General features: G+C 40.0%; 1 protein-coding gene across 15 annotated transcripts in view; it reads right to left on the bottom strand.

Moving 5' to 3' along the window:
- Anks1b (ankyrin repeat and sterile alpha motif domain containing 1B) overlaps positions 1-24,900 on the bottom strand; it is a 1,054,774-nt gene that overhangs the window by 567,489 nt on the left and 462,385 nt on the right. For all 15 annotated transcript variants that reach the window (XM_060377911.1, XM_060377912.1, XM_060377910.1 and 12 more), the window contains one exon: positions 17,031-17,211. In XM_060377911.1, coding sequence (XP_060233894.1) covers positions 17,031-17,211 — 181 coding nt within the window. The remainder of the gene's footprint in view (positions 1-17,030; positions 17,212-24,900) is intronic.

Below are 24,900 nucleotides of genomic sequence, written 5' to 3'. Positions count from 1 at the left end.
GGAAGATAGGGCTGGTGGCCAGCAAACACCAGTGAACCTCCAACTTCTATGTAGATGCTGGGATCTTAAGTTGGACAGTCATATTTATGCATGAGTGACTCTCGCCCGCCTATCAACAAGCCATCTCCCCAGCCGAAATCTATGCTCTTTAAAAGACTTCAGTCTCGCCATGGCTAATCGCTGTAGAGAAGCCTCTTAATGAGTCTTTCGCTCAAGGTATCCAGATCTGAGGTCCTGGAACATATCCCACATTCTCGGAGGACACAGTATTCATTTCTATCATTTCCGCCCTTCCCTCTCCGTACAACAACTTTCTCTGTCCACATATTCTTGTTCACTCTTTGTGTCTTAACCAAAAAATATCCTTCTCCATCACAAGACTTCTTGGAGCCCTTGCTTAGGATACATCTTGCCACTCTCTCCCAGAGACTTAAATGAGCCCTTGCATATGCTTGGGAGGATTTACAGCAATTATTACCATGAAGCCTTCTTTTCTGGATGGTCAGCTAAGAGAGAAATGTTCCTTACAGTATCGCCTAAGCACAACAATCTGATGATATTCAGCAAGTGCTCAATGCTTTATCTCCTGACGGGATAAAGAGCTGAAGAGAAAAGCCAGAACCTGGGTAGCAACACAACAGGTGTTCTTGTCGTCTTTCTGCCACTGTCCTATTGTGTGGCCCAAAGCAAACAGTCTAACCAGTGTTTGAGTCCACCTGATAAAAATGTGTATAATACTACTTGTGCTATGTACAAGGCTGTCATGAACCCCAAAGATGGAGGAAAACAAATATTCAGTGGGTAATTACCATGTGCAGGGCTTTATGTGAGGTACTGACATCAACAGTCTTTAAAAATATCCCTAAAAGCTTTATTTTAAGATTTGAAAAGTAGTAAAATAAGGACTTGGTTTGAATTACTCTTACTTAAGAAGGTCTCTGTCTCTTTCTTTCTTTCTTTTTTTTTCATAAACTGATTGCTTTGATACCTAGCAAAGCGCCTGCTGGCCTGAAGACACTTTGAAATGCTTCTACCGTCTCTTCTATTCCAGCTGATATGCATTCAAGTCATGAGACAAGCAATGCTTGAGACAGGTGTCACCTGCCTACAAAACCACCCCTGGATGGCTGGCCCAGCCAATTTATATGTTGTTTTCTCTAGGTTTATATTATACTTAATATAGTTACATTCTATCTTATTTATTTGTTTATCACAAAACTTTAGGGAGCATAGAGTGTATCTTTCCATTAATATATTCCTAGTGTTTTGATTGGATATCAAATGGATAGTGGATGTTAACAGTACTGTATGAGTATTATCAAAATGAATACTTTATCTGATATTTTTAGAAGATTCAATAGTTTTATTTAGTGTTTCCAAGTTTTATATTTGCGATGGTTAATCTTCATTATCAATTTAAGTGGCTTTAGAGTCACCTAGGAAACACAGTTCTGGATGCATCTATGAAGGATGTGCTCAGATAGGTCCAACTTGGGAGTGCGGAGCCATTTGAATGTTGCTAGCACTGTCCTATATGCTGGGGCCCCCGGCCAAATGAAAAATAGTGAGAGGACTAGCCTTCATCTCTGCTTCCTGACTGCAGGAACGACGGATGTGAGTGGCCACTTCACACTCCTGTCACTCCTGTCCAATAGCAGCTAGAGCGGGCTGGGCACCTTCCCCACCATAACGGGCTGCACCTTCAAACTGTCAGTCATCGCCCCCTACAGGAACCCCAGGCTGGAGACAGAGCTTGGTGGTTAAAACCGTTTACCGCTCCTGGGCCAGGTGTGGTAGCTCACATTTTAATCCCAGCACTCAAGAGTTCAAGACTTGGTCTATATAGCAAGTTCCCAGCCAGGGCTACATGGTGAACCCCTGAACAACAACAACAATATATATATATATATGTATGTATGTATGTATTTTAAAATAAAACAAAAAAGTATGTATTTTTTTTCAGATGACCTGGATTCAGGATCTGGCACCCTCTTCTGGGCTCCATGGGCCCCAGGAATTCATGTGATGAATACACATACATAAATACATACATACATACATACCTGCCAGCAAACATTCACGCACATGAAACAAAGTAAACTGAAAAATTAAATAAGCCTTTTCTTAAATTGCTTTGTCAGAACAATGAAAAAAGGAATGGATACACATTCATAACCAACCAATAATTAAGGCTCCATCCACAGCATTTCATGCTTGAGGTTGTTAAATGGAATAGCGGTTTGTATTCAAAACTAGAGATTCAATTTTAGGTAAATATATTAAAATAAAATTTAGAGTTTACAAAATAATTGCTGCTGCAAAGATAATAAATATATCAAACATGAGGGATAAGAGAATAACTCAGGTTCTCTTTGCACTTGATACCCTAGTATTAGTTTTCTGCATTGACAATATCCGGGAGAAAAATGTATTATTAGTAAATAGCAAATTACTTAGAGAACTTGACACATTTATTATAATGCTGCCCCTTCTAGAGAAGTATAACTAATAGCAGAAATAAAACACAGCTGCAAATTAATGGTCTGCACTGCATCATTGGGCTAGGAAGTATCCAATGCTAAGAGACTAAAATAGAGCAGAAATTCCCTTCCAATTTAAACAAGTACTCTGTACTTAGTACTCAGATTAGAAGAATTACAAAGTTACTTTGAAGTTATGTAATATATGATTTAAACCCTTCCTCTAAGACAACAGCTTGTCAAAATGCTAATCACCAGGAGTGGAGAGATTGGTTTGGCTAACAATGCTTCCTTTTGTGTATGCTTGTGTGCTTTCCAGAAGAGAATCTGAAATCTATTTTTAGCTTTATATAGTTAACTCCTGATTATGTGAGCTTGTAAAAGAGACCACAGATATTCCTGCTAATAGAGGAAGCGAAGACAAACAATGGGCTTGATTGATATCCAAAAGAGTGTATAATACAAAAATTACATCCTTGGCTCTGGAATAAGTGTAGCCCATCTGCTCTCCTCATATCCCTTTAGCTTATCTAGATCAGAGTCATGGAAAGCTCAGCTATACACCCAAGTGTCAGCTCACTCTAACTCCTGCAATCTGTGGGTCAGTAGACTGAATTCTCCTCAGGGCTCCATGGCTCAATACGATATATTTTCAACCTACGCACTAATGCAAAAGCAAGAAAGAGGTCAATTTGAGGAAAGAAAGCATAGCCATCCTATTTAAACTATGACCTTGTGATAAAACAGGGATGGCTAAAGTCTGTAGTTATTTTTAAAATTAAGCCTTGAGACTAAAGAAAAGGAAAATTAGAAATTAGTACAAATTATTAGATACATTACTTTTTAGAGTGATTTTAATGGTTTTGGAGATACTGGGCCAACTATTTTATAATTGTCTATGAAAACAGAATATTTTCATATTGTAAAAATGTCTTTTCACCTGTAAAATTAGATAGACTATGTAACAAGAATTTACATTAAAATGACATCTCTCTGAGGAGTTTTATGAAGTAACAGACGAGAGCAAGAATCTAGGCTGAGGAAGATCGTTAAGGAGAATGATCCTGCCTTGTTATAAAGATGGGATTCAGGAGCCCTCCACCTTCAAGATCTAAGTAGCATCACTTTGGGGCAGGTTTCAGCAAAAGATCTGAATTTAGGCCAGAGCAGCAGCCACCTTTGTGCAGCCTTCCCAGGGCCACCAATTTTTACATCCAAATAGGCTCATAGCAGGTGGTAGAATTAAAAAAAAAAAAAAAGCAGGTATTCATTCACTATTCAAGTACTTAACATCTGCTATAAGTTACCTTTCTAGGCATTAGGGATACATGGCATTTGAGACGTTCCTCTATTTCAGGGGCTCACAAACACAAACAAATGCATTCATATGGAATTTGCAGGAAGTACATGAAGCTTATGGAAACTGGTGGAGCTAGGAAAGGCCACACAATGGAGATGAGAACTCCGGGACCTGCTAAGTCAGAGGTGGAGAATTCATGAATGGCAGCCCTACCCTTAAGAAGATGCCAGAGAGAGTTCATTCATGTCTCTCTCTCTCTCTCTCTCTCTCTCTCTCTCTCTCTCTCTCTCTCTCTCTGAACCCTAAAGCTACCACCACATCTGCTGGCACACTGACGTGCATTTTCCCACATCCAGAAGAGAAATACATTTCAGTTGTTTAAGTTACCCACGTGTGATTGTACACCTCTAGTCCCAGCACTCAGGAAGCAGCAGATCTCTGTGAGTTTGAGGCCAGCCTGGTCTACAGAGTCAGTGCCAGGACAGCTGAGGTATGGAGAGACCCTGCCTCAAACAATAGCAGCTTTAATAGAATATGATTATTCTGTTATTTAATTATTTAATAGAATAAGGCTATTCTATTAAAGCTGCTATGTTATTCTATTCTGTGCTATCTTTAGTCAAATTACCTGACAGAATTGGAGTCTAGTGGGCGGGTTGGATGGGAAAACATTCCAGGTTGATGGAACTGCCATGAGTACTAAGAATAAGATGCTTAGGAGCACATGGTATACTTGACAGAAACAAGAAGCATGACATGAGTAAACAGAAGCAAGAATTAAATTTTCAAAAGCTGTGTTGGATATGATAAGACATTTCTGGTCTTGCTCATATAAGATTCCTTTCTTTGAAAATGGACAGATACACCTCATGAAACTGAAAAGCTTCTGTAAAGCAAAGGACACTGTCGTCAGAACAAAACGACAGCCTACAGACTGGGAAAGGATCTTCACCAACCTTATATCTGACAGAGGGCTGATATCTAGAATATATAAAGAACTCAAGAAGTTAAACACCAACAAATCAAGTAATCCAATTAAAAAATGGGGTACAGAGCTAAACAGAATTCTCAACAGAGGAATATCGAATGGCCAAACACTTAAAGAAATGCTCAACGTACTTAGTCATCAGGGAAATGCAAATCAAAACGACCCTGAGATTTCACCTTACATCTATCAGAATGGCTAAGATCAAAAACTCAAGTGTCAACACATGCTGGAGAGGAGGTGGAGAAAGGGGAACCCTGCTCCACTGCTGGTGGGAATGTAAACTTGTACAACCACTCTGGAAAGCAATCTGGCGCTTTCTCAGACAACTAGGAATAGCGCTTCCTCAAGATCCAGCCATACCACTCCTAGGCATATATCCAAAATATGCTCAAATAAACAATAAGGACATTTGTTCAGCCATGTTTGTAGCAGCTTTATTTGTGATAGCCAGAACCTGGAAGCAACCCAGATTCTCCTCAGTTGAGGAATGGATACAGAAATTATGGTACATTTATATAATGGAATATTACTCAGCAATAAAAAGCAAGGAAATCATGAAATTTGCAGGTAAATGGTGGGAACTGGAAAAGATCATCCTGAGTGAGGTATCCCAGAAGCAGAAAGACACACATGATATATACTCACTCATAAGTGAATATTAGACATATAATATAGGATAAACAGACTAAAATCTGTACACCTAAAGAAACTAATCAAGAAGGAGGACTCTGGCTAAAATGCTCAATCCCCATTCAGAAAGTCAAAGAGGATAGACATCAGAAGAAGGAGAAAACAGGGAACAGGACAGAAGCCTACCACAGAGGGCCTCTGAAAGGCTCTGCCCTGCAGACTACCAAAGTAGACGCTGAGACATATGGTCAACTGTTGGGCAGAGTGCAGGCAATCTTATGAAAGAAATGGGAAATAGTAAGACCTGGAAAGGACAGGAGCTCCATAAGGAGAGTAACAGAACCAAAAAATAGGGGCACAGGGGTCTTTTCTGAGACTGATACTCCAACCAAGCACCATTGATGGAGATAACCTAGAACCCCTGCACAGATGTAGCCTGTGGCAGTTCAGTATCCAAGTGGGTTCCACAGTAACAGGAACAGGGACTGTCTCTGACATGAACTGATTGGCCTGCTCTTTGATCACCTGTCCCTAATGGGGGGAGCAGCCTTACCAGGCCACAGAAGAAGACAATGCAGCCAGTCCTGATAAGACCTGATAGACTAGGATCATAAGGAAGGAGAGGAAGACCTCCCCTACCAGTGGACTTGGGGAGGGATATGGGTGGAAAAAGGGGAAGAAGGGTGGGGTTGGGAGGGAAGGAGGGAGGGAGCTACAGGGGGATGCAAAGTGAATAAAGTGTAATTAATAAAAATTAAAATAAAAATATTTAAAAATAAAATAAAATGGATAGATACTATTTTTAAAATAATTTTAGCAGACACAATATCTAATCAGCTAGTAACATATTATATTAAAAGTAATTCTGTAATTATCTCACATTATTAAAATAAATAGTAAAAATCCATATCTAATCATTCATTAATCCAAATGAATAATGAACCACTCAAAGAGAGTACGAGCTTACACATTTTATAAACTTTCCCTAGGGATACATAGTTCCTGGGGCATCATATAGGCTTTTCATTTTGTGTCAGTTTATAAGCTTCTGCTAAGTCAACAGTTTTCAGAAGACCTTCACAGTAATTTCTTTTAAATTTTGACTTGTTTCACTTGAGATGGGGTCTAACCCAGTAATGCAGCCATCAAGGCTGGCTTCAACCACAAGGTAATCCCCCTGCTTCCACCTCCTGAGTACAGGGATTAAAAGCAGGAGCCACTGAGGTTCAAAGTGACTTTTCAAAGCTTCTTTTATTATGTACACTTCCAACTCTCCACGCAGTATGCACGCATGTGCGTGGTTTTAAAATTCCTTAGGCAGTCCTAAGTGTCAAACCCAGCGCTCCTTACACCATGATGGGCACTGTGTGAGCACAGTTCTTAAGCAGTAGAACAGTATGATCTAATACGTACTTGAGAAAACAAAGGCTCTTCTGGCTTTAACGAACAGCCGAGTCTTGGAGACAGGAAGCCTAGGGTGGAAGCATCAGTAATGCAGGAATTTCTAGTCTGGATGGTCCCTAATACAGTCTCCCATCCTTTGTCTTATATCTTGAGATTTCATTATTAAAACGTTAGCCTCACAATTTATTACTTATTCATATAAAAACATATTTTTAAGGAAAATAGGATGATAGAAAATGCGTAAGTGATACTGAGGTGAGCTTGGTAGAATCCTTCCCTCTCAATCATGTAAACTCATAGAACAAGCAACTGGCATTGATCTGAACTGTGCTTTGGAGCTGGGCTGATGCAGTGAGCCTCCTTACCTTATGATTAGGACATGGGACACTGCATTCATCTTCTACCTCTGCATTCATTACAATGAGCTTCAAGGCTCATAACAACATAGATTTATCCTAACAGTTCACATGAATCAGGAGTCTTCACTGGGGTCTGTCTAAGGTCTAACTAGGCTCTAATCCAGGCAGTGGTCAAATGTGAAGTCACAGCTGAGGTTCAGGGCTGAGGTTGAGGCTATTTCCCCCAGCTCAAAATCCTCCTGCCATTTGCAGAATTCATTTCCCCACAATCACAGAATTGTGTGGCTTGCTTCTCCAATGCCAGCAGCACGGAGAGAAAGATGGCTGTTTCCAGACACTCGCCTGTAGATCTTGTAGGAAGAGATCAAATGATAGGGACAGGCTTACCAAAGAGACTCTGCTAGGGCTTGAATCTGAACTGTCCCCTACCTGCTCATCTCCTGGTGTTTTGGCTTGTCTTAACACATGCCTTCCAGCAGATGGTGCTGTTTTATGACGCTCAGAAACCTCAGGAGGTAGGTAGGGTCTTTTGGTAGAAGTGAGTTACTTTAGGCAAATCTTAGGGGGCTATTGCCCAGCTCTAGTTCAGATTCGAACTCATTTCTCTCTCTCTCCCTCCTTTTCCCCCTCCCTTCTTCCCTCTCCTTCCTCTCTCTCCTCCTTCCCTTCCTGTATCTGTCACTGTCTCTGTCTCTCTCTGGTTCTTGATATGAAAAACATTGTTCAAGCTTATACTCTTGTCTCAAAAGGAGTTTAGACCTCATCTCCACCACAAAGAAGTGTATACTCGCAGACTGAGTCAGAATAAATCCTCCCTTCCTTATATTACTTCTATTTGTCACAAAAAAAAATGTTAAAAAAAAAAAAGAACAACTAATATCCTTCCTTTAACTAACTTAAAGTTTAAGGTCAAGGATGGAGACCTTGATTACATCTGCCCCCCCCACTTTACCATAAAACATCCAGTGGAGTTACATCCCATCACCTTTGCCACCGGTCACCTGTCCATCATAGCTTACATTTACTTAAAAGGACAACCCAGTGGCCCATTTTAGAACTCAGCCTGCCACAGGTGATAAGAGCCAAGTACAAGAGCTAACGCCTCCAAAGTAGAGCTACAGAAGCCAGAAGCTGAGAGGAGCTGCTCTACCAAGTAGGTAGGAAGCCTCCAGGAGATTGTCTGGTACCAGCACTGCCCGAGGCCCTCCCTGCCATGTCACGTAAAAGCAAAGCCTGTGAAAAGTAAACACCAGGGGAACCATACAAACCACCTTCTTCGCAGTCAGGGATGAAGAACAGAGAGGACATTCTCTCAAAAGCAGGCTGCAGCAACAGTGGCGGACAGAGAAAAACACCTTGCTGTGTGGAAGTTCTTTTCAGCCGGGACAGGGAAGGGATTTCTCCCTCCCCCGTGGACTGCAAATCCGAGGAGACTCCCCCATCTCCTTTCTCTTAGACATTACCATCATAGATTCTCCCTCAGTTTCATACTTAGTTATAATGATCATACATATATCCCACAAATATAACTGACAATGGGAGAAGGCAGTTCAAGTGATATAAACAATCTCAGCAGAGAAAATCATATCAGAGAAAAAAACTATTCATCAAACTAAAGAAGACAGGCTAATTAGAGAGAAGATACATGGCATGGAGAATTGGATTCTCAAAGAAAATTCCAGCTAATGAAGCAGTTATGTTTTCACCTGCATTAGCTCCAGGTAAAAACATGAAGAAAAAAAAAACAGTTAATAAAAATCAGTTTGAAAAGAAAGATTTTTTTCACAACATAACATCTCTGGAACTGCACCCCTCAACTACCATCACCGTCACCATCACCTTGTCCCTGCTGGAATTTCCAACACTGTCCCCAGCAGTGACACACAGCAGCTTGTGACACCCTCCCAGCCTAGGACACACCAAACTGGGGCATAGAATAATCCCAGTCCCACTTACAGGCAAGGCAACCTGCTTGCTCTGGGCCACAGGATGGGTTTTTTTAGATGTCCCAAAGTATACACCCACTCACAAATTCTTAACTTTTTTTTTCTCTCTAACAAACAGAATCTTAGTTTGGAATGTAAAGATCTTCTCAGTTGTCTTTGGTTTCATTGTCATCTTAGGGCCAAAGTGTCCCTCAGCAAGCTGTGTCCAGCAGTTGCTGTAACAAGTAGGTCTTGAGTTCAGGGCTGTATTTCACGTCGCTGTGAACTAATTAGAAGGAAGGCCTCTGCCCAGCTCTCTGATAATCCCTAACCAGTGGGAGAGCTCAGGCCGCCCTCTCCATCCTGGTTTTATTTCTCTAGTGTTTCCTCTCAGTAGAAGTCCCCCTACACCACTGAGCACCTAATGGCTTTTGGTTTTATTTTCCTTCCATTTGGAAGGAGGTGTTTTTCTACCTTTTTTTTTTTTTTAATTCCCCTCTCTCCAGTCAGTTTTTCCAGCAGGAGGTAGAGGGTTTGAAAGGACAGAATTGGAAGTAATTAGTTACTCAGGACGGCTGACTTTCCTGGTAGGTGCTCGTGAAGTGCTAATTCATGAAATGTGTTATATAGAAAGAGCTTTCTGGATTCAGCTTTCTAGAAGAAAGAAGACTCTGTCATGATTTGTTCTTGTCTTCTCTCCCAACACAACTATCCAGTGGTTTTTTACTAAAAACTCAAACTTTGGAGCTGCCCTGTAGGCTAAGCCACTGTTTCTTGACTGTTTAACCCTTTTCACCCTTTTCTTTTAACGAGAACACAATTATCACATGATTTCTCTCACTCTGCCTCGGTGCACTGACAAACCAGTATTCAACTATCTACTCAGCATAGCTCCTTTGATATCCAAGTTTAGTCTAAAATGCCCAAACTGGGCTTTTTCCATCTCAACTACGGCCAACTCCATCCTTTCAGTGGTTTTAAAATATCCAAAGTCCTTGAATAATATCTTTTGTCCTTTTCATTTATTGTATCCTGCATCCAAGCGCCAAAAATATCTCCACCTTCAAAATAGATCCAAAATTCTACCATTTAAACCTCACCACTACCTCCATTTAAAAAACAAACAAACCTTGATACTGGGGGGGGGGGGGTGAGAGGGTGGGAAAAACACACTGGCAGCCACTAAGGGTATCCCAAAGACTAAAATGCTTAAGGAGATGGGCTCTCAGGTCAGGGAAGTGCTCCATAAGAGAATGAAGCAAATATGCCTGGGCTCAAGAACAGAGGGCTCCCTCAGGGAACAGACCTGGAAGAAAGCCCCATCTCAAGATGACTCTAGAGATTAAGAGACAGAATTAGTGACTGTCATGGAAGAGTGGAGAAGATTCATAATTTACTGAGCAAATGAAGATTATGTCAAATGCTTTGAACTGACACCAATGTATATACAGATATGGTCCTTCACACCGTCTCCTCCAGGAAATCATACTGACCCAATTATAGACAATATTTAGAGGGGTACAGGCTAAACTCCATGCTGAGTCCTATAGTCTCAAAATTGAGTCATTCCTGGGTTCATGTCTGTTCCCACTGCAGAACTTCTCTTCCTCTTCATCTTCCTCTCCTTCTTCTTTTACTTATGCTTCTCTTCCTCCTTAACCACCATCTCCTCTTTCTTGCTCTGTCTGTCTGTCTGTCTGTCTGTCTCTCTCTCTCTCTCTCTGTGTGTGTGTGGTGTGTGTGTGTGTGTGTGTGTGTGTGTGTGTGTGTGTGTGTGATGTGCATACTGTGACTATATGAAAGCAGAGGTGATGGCATGTGCCTTCTACTACGACTTTGTCCCTCCTTGAAGCTCCAGGTCAATAGCCCTATTGAGTGGTTTTTCTTCTTCTTTACAATTTATTCATTATATATCCTGATTGAAGCCCCCTCCCTCAACTCCTCCCAGTCCCACAGTCCCTTCCTCTTCCCCTCATCCCCTTCCCTAAGTCCACTGAAAAGGGGGAGTTCTCCACTGTTGCCATCTCTCCACAGCTTGTTAAGTCTCATCAGGACTGCTTGGATCCTCTTCCTCCATGGTCTGGCAAAGCTGCATGACCAGGGGGAAGTGATCAAAGAGCAGTCAACTGAGTTCATGATAGGGGCAGCCCCTGCTCCCCTCACTCAGAGATCCACATGGAGACTGAGATGTCAATCAGCCACATCTGAGCAGGGGATCTAGGTCCTCTCCATATATGGTCCTCCATTGGTGCATCAGTCTCTACAGGACCCCAAGGGTTCAGATCTTTTAGTTTTGTTGGTCTCCTTGTGGGGTCCTGTCCCCTCCATGTTGCTCTAATCCCACCCTTTTCTTCCTCTGTAAGACTCCCTGCTTTCTGGCCAAAGTTTGATCTTGAGTCTCAACATTATTGTTACTCATCTCTCTTTGTTATTTCCTTTCTCCATGTAAATTCTGCAGTCAATTTTACACTTTTTCATTCTTATTACCTGGCTCTTCAGGTATATACCTGAATGTACCCATATAGCAAATCCACAACCTGTTTAAAATTCATGTCTTCAGATTTTTGGCACTTGTATCCTCCAGCTGACTAAGGCTGGAGAAAACACAGAACTGCACTGGCTAATCTCATTTGTGTCTTGTGAGCACAAGCATCAGCTGGGCCTTAACTTCATTCAGATGGTCCCTCCATGTCTCCATTTTCCTAAGCACCTATTTCAGCCCTTCTCGAATGATGCCTTTTCACTGTCTCTCTTCCCAAGTGGAGCTATTGCTTTCTGCTTAATAGAGAAAACACAAGCCATCAGATCTTCTGTAGATTGTCGAATGGATGCCCTTGCTAGAATTCTTACCCACACTCAAAACATCTTGCCTATTGGCAATATACTCTCTGGAATAAATTTTTCCACCAATTTCACAACCCCCTCCCTGTTTCTGCTCCTTCAGCAGAACTTAAGAGTTCCTTTGGAAAAAATTCCCTGTAAAGATTAATAATGGTCTCTCCTTGCTCTCTTTAAGTCCTCCACTCTTGTTTTTTTCTTGTACACATTATTTGATGTTTTGTCCATTAGTTCTAATGAAGTTGGTCTTATGAAGCTCGTCAGTTATATCTACACTGTTAAATCCACAAGTTAAATTCCTCATCCTAAGCCATGTAGGAGTTACGTTTAACAGAGTCAATTAGCTATTTGCTTTCTCCTCCTCCTCCTCCTCCTTCTCTTTCTTCTTTCTTCTCCTCCTTCTCTTCTTTCTCCTCTTCTATTTATGCTTCTTCTTGTCCTTCTTCACCTCCCTCTTCTTTCATGTTGTAGGCCTGTGTGTGTGTAATGTGTATAGTGTGAATACACATGAACCAGAAATGACACTATGAGTCTTCTACTCTACTTTCCACTTTATTTTTTCAGAGTCTTTCACCAGAAGCATAACAATTGATGAGGCTGGTTGGACAAGCTCCATGGATCTGCCTGTCTCTGCTTCCTACCCCAGTACTGGAATTACAGATGCTCATGGCCATGCCCAACTTCTATGTGTACGCTGGGGATCTGTAATTGATCCTCCTGATCATGAGACAGGAGCTTTACTGCATGAGTCATTGCAATGATCCCACACTCTTTCCTCTTTAATATCTTCTTTCACTTAACTCCAGAATCTAGTGGCCACCTGATCCAGGATGGTGGCTTCTTCTCTGTTGGACACTCGTTGTCAATGCTGCCTTTTGCCCCATCCTCCACGTTGCTCAGTTTTGGTCCTCCTTACCTACACACACTCAACATAGTCTACATCAGTGGTTCTCAAGCTGTGGGTCATGACCCATTTGGGGTTGAATGACCCTTTCACAGGGGTGGCATATGAGATATCCTGCATATCGTAATCTACACTGAATCACAACAGTAACAAAATTACAGATATGAAGTGGCAGCAAAAATAATTTTATGGTTAGGGGTCACCATAACATTTAACACTTTTGTATTAAAGGTTTGCAGTATTAGGAAGGTTGAGAACCACTTATCTATATAATGATGGAATTATTTACAGCTTTCCCTTGGACTTTCAGCTGCCTTCTCAGCACATCTTTTCAAATATTTAATAAATAGAGTTAAAATTAAATCCTGATATTCAACTTTTTCATCAAATTTATTCCTTCCTCCAGCTTCTGATATATGTCAGAAGAGGGAACTCCATCCTCACAGAAGTTCCAGACATCTTTGAGACATCCTTCATTCTTCTTTTTGTTACAATGCCACATTTACTTCTCTGTGAAATATTGTCTTTACCACAATATTATGTATTTAACAATATGTCCAAAATGCATCTGTTTCTCTTACTGCTCCGGCTTTATCTTTGATCTCAGTTTCTGTCTCCGTTCACACTATTCAATGCTGAACTGACCTCCTACTGGACTTCATGCTCCGTTATCCTAGGGATACTCAGGGGACAAAAATGAGACCACACGAGTCTTCATTTCAGTTTTATTTTTTTTAAATCGGTCTTTAAAAGAAATGGACAGTTGGGGTCTAAGCCTACCATCTTACCTGCAGACATCCACATTGCAAGAAGCATGTTTGCATTTGGCTCATGTGCTTAAGCTAGAAAATTCAGGTCTTCCGTGAACTCCTCCTTCACCTTTGCATAATGGTCAATTATCCCAGTCAGTTCCTTCCATTTATGCATGTGTTTGTGGCATTCGTTGGTATCTGTGCTCTTCCGATGCCAGCTTCTCCCCACAGCACAGCCATTCTCACCTCAAGTCCACTTTCTGTGCATTAACGCTAATCTTTCTAGTTAAATGTGATTTTATCCATAAGATTCCCTCATTTACCACCAAAGCTTTTCCTCTTCTGAGCCTTGTTTGATGATTTCTAAATTGAAGCTTTAATCATAGTTTAGGATGCTTTTAAATGCCTGTCTCTCAAAATAAATCTCTTGGTTCACTTAGAGTTTTGCAATCAGCTTTTAAAGGTATATTAGCTCTTGTTCTATTAAATGTCATTTTTGTCAAGATGAATGTTTTGTACAATCATTTATAAAATGAACTGTTTATGTAATGTTAATTAATTTATACTTCAAAGTGAAAAAGGCTACAGAAATCTCTCCTTTATTAAAATTCTCAGATTTCAAGAAAGAAATAATATTATAAGGAAAAAAATAGAAAATATTAAAGAATATTGAGAATATTGGTTTCCATCATTTACAAAATGCAGTCACCTAAGTAAACCCATATATTAACACAGGTGCCCAAGGATGAAATCTTATCTTGCCTTTTTGGAAGAGCAAATTGAAGAACACAAAAGTGATTTGATGGAAAATAGTGAGCAAATCCAGGATGGAGCTGACTCTTTCAATATACACCACTTGGGAGTGTATGCAGAGGAAGGCCCATAAGTCCAAAATTTAACAAATTAACTCTAGCTGTAAGATAATAACTACTTTCTCATGTAGACCAAAAAAAAAATTTTATCTTAAAATTTTTTTAAGTTTTATTTTTTAATTTAAAGCAAATCAGCATTGTCATTGTACATTATTACAAAGTACCAGTTTTCTACAAAGGTTGTGATGAATTCTGGAAGTGACTATTGCATTAGAAAGTCACACCAGCACTACTGGAGCCCGTTTCAGCAGCTAAGGGCGAGGTTTCGGCTCAGCTAAAGGTTAGGTGGCAAGGCAGCTTGAGGCTAACAATCTCTGCACATTTTGGATGCTGTAGTAGATGTGAGTTCTCACCTTCTCCACTTGGGGCCAGGGCTTACTCTCTACGCCTACAATTCTGGCTTTTAATGAAATAAAAGCAAGCAACATCTCTATCTACATCAAAAGATAATTGAAAAAAATCAAATCCTTAAAAAACATTTTGTACTTGAAATAAAATAATGCTGTTAAAGGTTTTTCTTAAGGCAGGTCTAACAATACTTGCCACCCCTCCCATTTGGGGCTTTAAAATCTAGGGATGAGTGCTCAAGTAAGTGCTGGTTGAATAATTACACACCCAGAATCTTTTCCAGGGTCCTCATGCCATTTTCCTTTAGAAAGCATGACCCACTTGCTTATTTTATAAAACTGTACCTGCTATACAGAAAACAGCATACACTACTTAAATGAGTGTGAGGCTTGAGTAGATGGCAGAGAAGTGCGAGAAAAATCACAATTCCTGCTTCTACTGTTAACAGTTATCAGTATTTATTGAGCAGTAAATTAGCACTCGATAGGACATTGTGCTAATCACTGCTTTATAAGCACTATCACACTACAGGCTATGAAATCTAATCAGTTCCTTGTCTGTTTAATTCTGTAGAGAGGAAAAATTGTAGCACCAAAAAAGGCAAGCCTGTCTCAAATTAGTAACCAATTTTGGCAACCTCACTTCAGGGTCTATAATGTGCCAGACCCTTCTACTCCAGTGCACATTCTAGAAAGAAGAAAGGAGACTACAACTAGACAAACAGGTTATCAGCATCTTCTTATATGTAGATAAGACCACTGAAGAACGAAAAGAGAAGACTCCATAGATATAACTAGAGAAATCAGGTATAGTGTTCCACACCTGTTATCCAGCATGTCGGGAGCTGAGGTAGGACCATGAGTGTGAGTCTAGCCTGGACTGTACAGCAAGGCCTTGTCCTCCTTCAGATACCACCAAAGTGAATGTTAGCAACATAGAAAAGCGGTTGGGAACATGGGCGTTGGCACCAGGTTTGAGTGCTGGTTGGCTGGATGGCTGTTATTTGTCTTCTTTGTGTCTGAATTTCTTTGATTATAGATTCTAGTACTAAATTCACACACCCATCCAGAGGTCAAGATGAGCTGATATAGTTAAAATGCCTAAAACACTGTCTGACTGAACACTAAGTATTTGCATTTTATTATTATTGGAAGGGTTCTGTTTATTTTTGCTTCTCTCCTTTCCTTCCTTCCTTCTTCATTTCCTTCCTTCCTTTTTTCTTTTCTTTCTTTCTTTTTTCCTTCCTTTTTGATTCTTATCATACTGTGAGAAGTTCCACTCAAGAAAGTACAATCTGAAAATTATGCGAATCCTATGTGTAAACAAGCCAAAACCTAAATGATGCTCAGTCACATAGACATTAAAAGATAGAGCTTACAGGTGGAAGGGACCAGAGTGGCAAAGTCCTTGAGCCAGATGCTCAGCAAAGAAGGCCTGGATGAATCTGCCAAAGGCCAGATTCAAGAGCGAGTTGGAAATCAAGTGACAGTTGCCTTCATAGGCCATGATAAGGATCTGATTCCTCTGACACACCTTAAACACAGCAATAGCATATTTTAATTTACACTCTGTAAATATCGCTCTGACTGCCATGACAGGTTGGATTATGACTTCTATAGTGTGTTTACTGTGAATTAGATAGAAGTGGGTAACTGGTTTCTGAATATCTTTGGGATGTCCTTTATCCTTACCAGTTATTTATGAGCTTATTCTTCTCCAAAGGACAAAGACACTGAATCTGATTGTGTAGAACTGGAAAGCTTTCTCTAGTGGATGGTACTACTTTCTCCTTCCATCCCTCCTTTCCAAGTTCAGCAACAGCATCTTAGCAACAGCATCCAACTCAGTCTTACCAGTTATCTTTGATGAAAGCACTCCAGTGTCAGAGTAGCTATCAACAACAGGTCCATGTGTTGACTAGCTGATAAAACTGTGGTATAGCAATGCATGACAGTAGAAGAAAAAAGTATTCCTAGATCTTTGGCTATTTTACAACCATAGCAATGTTAAATTGTTATTTTAATGCCAACACTGGAGAGACACTAACATATTAAAAACAATATCATACCCATGTCATGATAAAAAATATTAGTACCCTAAACTATTTCTCATATAACGTGAGCCGGAGATAAAATTTGTATGAAGATTTTTCTTACTCACCACAGCTCATAAAGGCTTTATTATAAAGCTCAAGAGTATAGCTATATAAAGTGTTTTATGTATATTTTACCTGTGTGTTCAGCTCCCTCGTTCTTGACTTCTGTGGTTTCCACAGAAGAGGTGGGCGGACTAACTGGAGGGCTAGAGGTAAAGCTGGTACACCCTGCAGATGTGCTGATTTCAAAGTATTCTTGGTTATGATTCATTCGCTGGAAATCCAGAGAAGACACAATAGATGTTCGTTGTTTCGGCTAAAATACACAAACATGACAGGAGTATTAATACAACCCTGCTTGCCTTTAATCCGACCTCACTGTCTAAGCAACTTGAGGATGGAAAAGTTTATTTCATCCTCACATCCATGTAACTGTTTAACATCAAAAGCAGTGAGGGCAAGAACTCAAGCAGGTTAGAAACCTGGAGGCAGGAGCTGATGCAGAGGCCATGCTGCCTACTGGCTTGCTCATCATGTTTGCTCAGCCTGCTTTCTTATAGAACTCAGTACCACCAGCCCAGCGGTGGCCCCACAATGGGTTGGACTGTCCCCCATCAATCACTCATTAAGAAAAGGCCCTAAAGACTTGCTTCATACCAATCTTATTGAAGCATTTTCTCAACTCAGGTTTCCTCCTCTCTGAAGACTCTAGTTTATGTCAAGTTGACATAAAACTAGGCAGCCCAGTAGAGTACAAAGAGATGCTAATCAATCAGTTGATGATAGTGAAAAGTTGTATAATTAAAAATTTTATGACACAGTTGATATAATACTTCAGGCTATTCGATTTTCACAGAAGATCACAAAATCAAACACATAGCATTCCTCTTAATAATCGATTTTGAAAGTTGCAACTTTAAGTTGCCTTTCATTCAGCTAACATTTATTAAACAGCTGCCATTTGCTACACCCAGAGGATACAGAAGCTAATAACAAAATGTCCCTCCAAAGTTAAAGTATAATTAAGGCAGTTCCATTTTTTTTATTCTTTATATAGTCCAAGGAATTGGTGGCATTAGTTATTATTCCCAAGTACCATATGCTGTAATTAAATCATGAGAATTAAGTAAAGTTATATGGAACATTTTCTAGGATCTAAGAATCTAGTTGGTATTTGTAGTGAACTTTGATTTTCTTTTTTAAGGATTTTAATTAATCACCAAATAGCAAGAAAAGTCACTTTGAACATAAAAGTTAAAATCATGGAGCATTTACAGATATAATCTGTACGCTCTGTCGGTCATGGATTACTCCCTACAGGAGCCTTCTGGGTTTTTCCTACAAGGGTATTAATCATTTTCCCATTCTTCTTGCTTACCAATGCTTAGAACATTATACTTTAAAAAAACTTCAGTTCTTTGTCCCTGAGATATATGTACATTTTCCAAAAATCAATCCATGCTTTAATTTTAATATTCTTATTTATAAAAGTGAAAAATAAAAAAAGCAAATGTAAGATTCATGTAATAAAGTTCATTATACACTCACTTTCTTCATAGTTCAACCTTTCATTCATTAGAGATTTCCTTACTCAAAAATGTTTGGTAATTCAATCACTATCTTCAGAGATCGTTTTCTTATAGAAACTTGAATACAGTATCTCTTCTACATCGTTGCATTTTATTGTTAAATTAGATATCAAAAATCTGTAGACGGCAGGAAATGATCACAATATGCCTATTCGTTCATTTCATTACTTTAAAAAGCTTGAGCGGCAAAATATTGTTAAATAGGAGCATGTGTGTCATTTGTTATTATGACACAGCTCGGGAACAGAATTCAGATTAGTACCCACACAAGATTCAGTTGGAAGTATGAAAGATGAGGGTTTAATGTCAGGCTTGGTTTCTCATGAAATGTCTGCCCTTGGGGCCACTGAATCTCAGTTTCACATTCAATGTCCTTTCCAGTACACTCCATAGCAGCCATTAAAGAGCCACAAGCTATTGCAGGGGAACTAATAGAAGCAAATATGTCCATCAGTCAAGCTTTTGTTTTGTTGTGTTGTATTGTGTTTTGTTTTCCTTTATATACAGGCAAGACTGCTTTCCCACTAACGCTCTTTCCCGTGAGCCTTCTAAAGGTCAAAACTACTGATGCATATGGTCTCCACCTAAATGTTTCTTAAATATATGTTTCCAAACCTCAGTTGCCCACAATTATAATTGCATTAGAACACAACTTGTTATGTAATTATGAAGATAAATAGGCTAATTTTGCTGCATTAATTCATCCTACAAATATTGCTGAGCACACACTTAATTGCAGATACCAGGGCGAGTGCTGCAACAGCAATAAAGAAGTGACATTCCAGAGCTTCAGTGGGAGGAGAAATGATGCAAGGGGAAGAGACAGTGTGGCATATAGAGATGCAGCAAGGGAGCACGAAAGTCAGGGAAGCCAGTAGGTGGGTCTCACCCCAGGGAGGGCACCAGAAAAGCTTCCCTCACAGCTGAGTGGAATCTTGGGGAAGAAGAGATAGAAGACGCACATGCAAACACACACACATATACACACACACACACACACACAGTATACACAGAGAGACACATGCACACATGCACAAACCCGCACACACAACACACACCACAAACATGCATGAAACTCACAAGAGCACTCGTACCATACTCACATACCCACACACCATACACACATGCATGCACAAACACACATGTGTGTATGCATGTACACATACACACATGCATGCATGCATGCATACACAAGTGCACATATGTACACATACACACAAAACACAATGCATGAACACTCATACAAGCACAAGTGCACACACTCATATGTATATACATGAAAGTGCACACACACACGTAACACACACACGGACACACAAAGATGAAGGAAAAGAAAGGTCAAAACTCTACAAGGCTCACTATGACTATAATGCAAAGTATATGAAAGTTATGTTGCATTCAGAAAATGAAATGTTGAAAATTGCAGATACATAAGGACTCATATTGCCACACAAATGATTTTGTTCCTTATTCAAAATATTTTAAGGAACTATACTGACAAGGAAGAATGCGTCTTACTTATGTTATCCTTTAGTAAACTCGTTTTAGCGTTGAAAGAATGAATTGGTCTGAGGAAAGAAAACTAGTCAGGAAGATGTAGAGCTCCAACCACAACATCAAAGGGTCCTGCAATATAAACAGCAGTGATGGGGTGGGGACGACGCAGCTTTGGAAGATGGTAACTCTTTAGGACCTGGCATCTGATAGGCGGTGACAGTTGATTTTTAATGAGAAGCCTACAGTGACAGATTTCTCAGTTGGGTGAATGAAATCACAAAAGTTATTTTGTGGGAAACACAAATGTTTAAACATCTACAGAAGAACATGAAATATATACTTGTAAGCTAAAGTTACCCAATGTAGACTATTCAATACCTGTTCATACTTACACAAGTCTATAAGATACATCTCATTTTTTATTTGAGCCAGGAATTGTGATCTGATGCTGAAATATAGCTTCAGAAGAAGAATATGGAAGATAGAAGACAGAAACTGCAAAGGAAGGCTACTCAGCAGAGACTATCTGACCTCAGTCTCATCTTTTTCCTCCAAATTGACTAGGGAGTATATAATTGGCTGGCAAACACACATGGAAGAGGTAGTAACTGCCCAAAGCTTCCTGAACGGGGAAGTGATGAAAATGTTAGCAGTGTTCTGAGACTGGCATCAGCACACTATGGCATCGTAACCTATGGTCGAAATTGGTTTTTCTTCCTGTTTCAGAAACACCACTCAATTGCCAATTCATTTGCTCAGTGTTCATGGGTGATGTTATGTTAAATTCGGAGCATTGAATAATTATTAAAGGCTATACTACTAGTAATATTTAAATATTTGCTGCTTTTCTACTGGACGTTCAAAGAAGTGCTAACTCCAATTCTCTTCAAAGTATTCCACAAAATAAAACAGAAGGAACATTACCAACCTCATTCTATGAAGCCACAATCACCTTGATACCTAACCCACACAAAGACCCAACCAAAAAAGAGAACTTCAGACAGACCTACCTCTTTTATGAACATTGACGCAAAATTATTCAATAAAATACTGGCAAACTGGATCCAAGAACACACAAAAGATATCATCCACCGTGACCAAGTAGGCTTCATTCCTGGCATGCAGGGGTGGTTCAATATACCCAAATCCATCAATGTAATACATCATATAAACAAAATGAAGGAAAACAAAACAAAACAAAACACATGATCATTCCCTTAGATGCTGAAAAAGCATTTGACAAAATCCAATACCCATTCAATGTGTAAAGTCTTGGAAAGATCAGGGATACAAGACACCTAAACATAGCAAAGGCAATGTACAGCAAGCCTATGGCCAACATCAAACTAAACGGAGAGAAACTTAAATCAATCCCACTGAAATCAGGGACAAGGCAAGGCTGCCCACTCTCTCCATATCTCTTCAACATAGTTCTTGAAGTCCTAGCTAACGCAATAAGACAACTAAAGGAGATCAAGGGGATACAAATTGGAAAGGAAGAACTCAAAGTATCACTATTTGAAGATGATATGATAGTCTACATGAGCAACCCCAAAAATTCATCCAGAGAACTCCTTCAGCTGATAAAACACCTTCAGTAAAGTAACTGGATACAAAATTAACTCAAAAAAAAAAAAAAAAAATCAGAAGCCCTCCTGTATACCAAAGACAAAAGGGCCAAGAAAGAAATTAGGGAAACAACACCCTTCACAATAGCTACTAATGACATAAAATACCTTTGTTTGACTCTAACCAAGCACGTGAAAGACCTGTTTGAAAAAAAACTTCAATTCTCTGAAGAAAGATATCGAAGAAGATATCAGAAGATGGAAAGATCTCCCGTGCTCATGGATCTGTAGGATTAACATAGTGAAAATGGTCATCCTGCCAAAAGCAATCTACAGATTCAATGCAATTCCCATCAAAATACCAACAACAATTCTTCACAGAACTTGAAAGAAAAATTTTCAACTTCATATGGAAAAACAAAAAACTCAGAATTGCCAAAATGATCCTGTACAACAACCAATTGTCTGGAGGTATTTCCATCCCTCATCTCAAGCTGTACTACAGAGCAATAGTAATAAAAACTGCATGGTACTGGCATAAAAACAGAATGGTGAATCAATGGAATCGAAATGAAGACCCAGAAATAAGCCCACACATCTATGAATACTTGATCTTTGACAAAAATGCCAAAACCATACAATGGAAAAAAGATAGCACCTACAACAAATGGTGCTGGTCCAACTGGATGTCTACATGTAGAAAAATGCAAATAGATCCATACCTATCACCCTGCACAAAACTGAAGTCCAAGTGGATCAAAGACCTCAACATAAAACCAGACACACTAAATCGATTAGAAGAAAAAGTGGGGAAGAGCCTAGAACTCATTGGTACAGGTGACAACTTCCTGAATAGAACACCAACAGCACAGGCTCTAAGATCAACAATAAATGAGACCTCATAAAACTGAAAAGCTTCTGTAAAGCAAAGGACACTGTCATCAGAACAAAAATGACAGCCTACAGACTGGGAAAGGATCTTCACCAACCTTACTCTGACAGAGGGCTAATATCCAGAATATATAAAAAACTAAAGAGGTTAAAAAGCAACAAATCTGTGCAGGGGTTCTAGGTTATCTCTATGAATAGTCCTTGGTTGGAGTATGAGTCTCTGGGAAGTTCCCTGTGTTCACAGATGTAGCCCATGGCAGTTCAGTGTCCAAGTAGGTTACATAGTAATGGGAAGAGGGACTGCCTCTGACATAATCTGATTGGCCTGCTCTTTGATCACCTCCCCCTGAGGGGGGAGCAGCCTTACCAGGCCACAGAAGATGACAATGCAGCCACTTCTGATGAGAACTGATAGTCTAAGATCAGAAAGAAGACCTCCCCTATCAGTGGACTTGTGGAGGGGCATGCATGCAGAAAGGGGAGGAAGGATGGGATCGGGAGGGGAGGAGGGAGGGGCTTATGGGGGATACAAAATGAATAAAGTGTAATTAATAATAATAATAATAATAATAAAAATCTCAAAAAAAAGCAACAAATCAAGTAATCCAATTAAAAAATAGGTTCCGGAGCTAAACAGTATTCTCAACAGAAGAATATCAAATGGCAGAGAAACACTTAAAGAAATGCTCAACGTCATGAGTCATCAAGGAAATGCAAATCAAAACGAACCTGAGATTTCACCTTACACCCATCAGAATGGCTAAGATGAAAAACTCAAGTGACAACACATGCTGGAGAGGTTGTGGAGAAAGGGGAACCCTCCTCCATTGCTGGTGGGAATGTAAACTTGTACAACCACGTTGGAAATCAATCTGGTGCTTTCTCAGACAATTAGGAATAGTTTTACCTCAAGATCCAGCTATACCATTCCTAGGCATATATCCAAAATATCCTAGGTATTTATGTTCAAGTACACAACAAGGACATTTGTTAAACCATGTTCATAGCAGCTTTATTCATAATAACCAGAACCTGGAAACAACCCAGATGTCCCTCAACTGAGGAATGGATACAGAAATTGTGGTACATTTACACAATGGAATACTACTCAGCAATTAAAAACGAGGAAGTCATGAAATTTGCAGGCAAATGGTGGGAAATAGAAAAGATGATCCTGAGTGAGCTATCCCAGAAGCAGAAAGAGACACACAATATATACTCACTTATAAGTGGATTCTAGATGTACAATACCGGATAAACCTACAAAAATCTGTACACCTAAAGAAAGAGAGCTAGAAGGAGGACCCTGAGTAAGATGATCAATCCTCACTCAATACTGCAAAAGGGATGGACATTGGAAGAAGGAGAAAACAGGACAGGAGCCTACCATGGAGGGCCTCTGAAAGACTCTATTCAGCATTTTATACAAGCAGATGCTGAGACTCATAACCAAACTTTGGGCAGAGTGCAGGAAATCTTAGGAAAGAAGGGGGAGATAGTAAGACCTGGAGAGGAGAGGAGCTCCACAAGGATAATAACAGAACCAAAAAATCTGGGCACAGGGGTCTTTTCTGAGACTGATACTCCAACCAAGGACCATGCTTGGATATAACCTAGAACCCCTGCTCAGATGCAGCCCATGGTAGTTCAGTGTCCAAGCAGGTTCCCTAGTAAGGGGAACAGGGACTGTCTCTGACATGAACTCAGTGGCTGGCTCTTTGACCACCTCCCCTGGATCGGGGAGCAGCCTTGCCAAGCCACAGAGAAAGACAATGCAGCCAGTTCAGATGAGACTGGATAAGCTAGGGTCAGATGGAAGGGGAGGAGGACCCCCCATCAGTGGACTTGGAGAGGGGCTTAGACGGAGATGATGGAGAGAGGGTAGGATTGGGAGGGGAGAAGGGAGGGGGTTACAGCTGGGATACAAAGTGAATAAACTGTAATTAATATAAAAATATAATTTAAAAAAGGAAAAAATGCTGCCTGATTTTTGGAGAAAACATTTTCCAACCCACACCATTTAAAATAAACCATTTTCAGACATGCATTGCTTTAGTGTGCAATACAACCATAGGCACAGTGAGTACCTACTTCTTAGCCTGTGTGGTTTGGGTCTCACTACGTGGCCAGCTGAGATTGGTAAGAAGTGAGTTTTTCTGTATCCAAACAATGTATTTGCACCTTGAAGGAAGGTCATCAACTCACATTAGGCTTTATGAAAAGTTAAAGCAAACCTCATTTATTCTAGACCATGGAGATCCTGGGAGATTCTACCAAATAAGCATGCCCTACCTCAACTATCACAGAATAATGGCTGAGAGGGAACAAATGATTCACTCAGGGTTATACTTAGAAGAAATCTAGGGACACACAAACAGTGCCTCAACAGCACCGAGTACTGGAGCTGCTGTACTGAAAAGACTATTTCTATGAAAATTAAAGTTGCAGCAATAAGAATAA

Source organism: Meriones unguiculatus, chromosome 2 (genome assembly GCF_030254825.1).
Source record: "Meriones unguiculatus strain TT.TT164.6M chromosome 2, Bangor_MerUng_6.1, whole genome shotgun sequence".
Lineage (NCBI taxonomy): Eukaryota > Metazoa > Chordata > Mammalia > Rodentia > Muridae > Meriones > Meriones unguiculatus.
The sequence above is the reverse complement of the archived record's forward strand: the minus strand, read 5'-3'. Positions and strand labels throughout refer to the sequence as shown.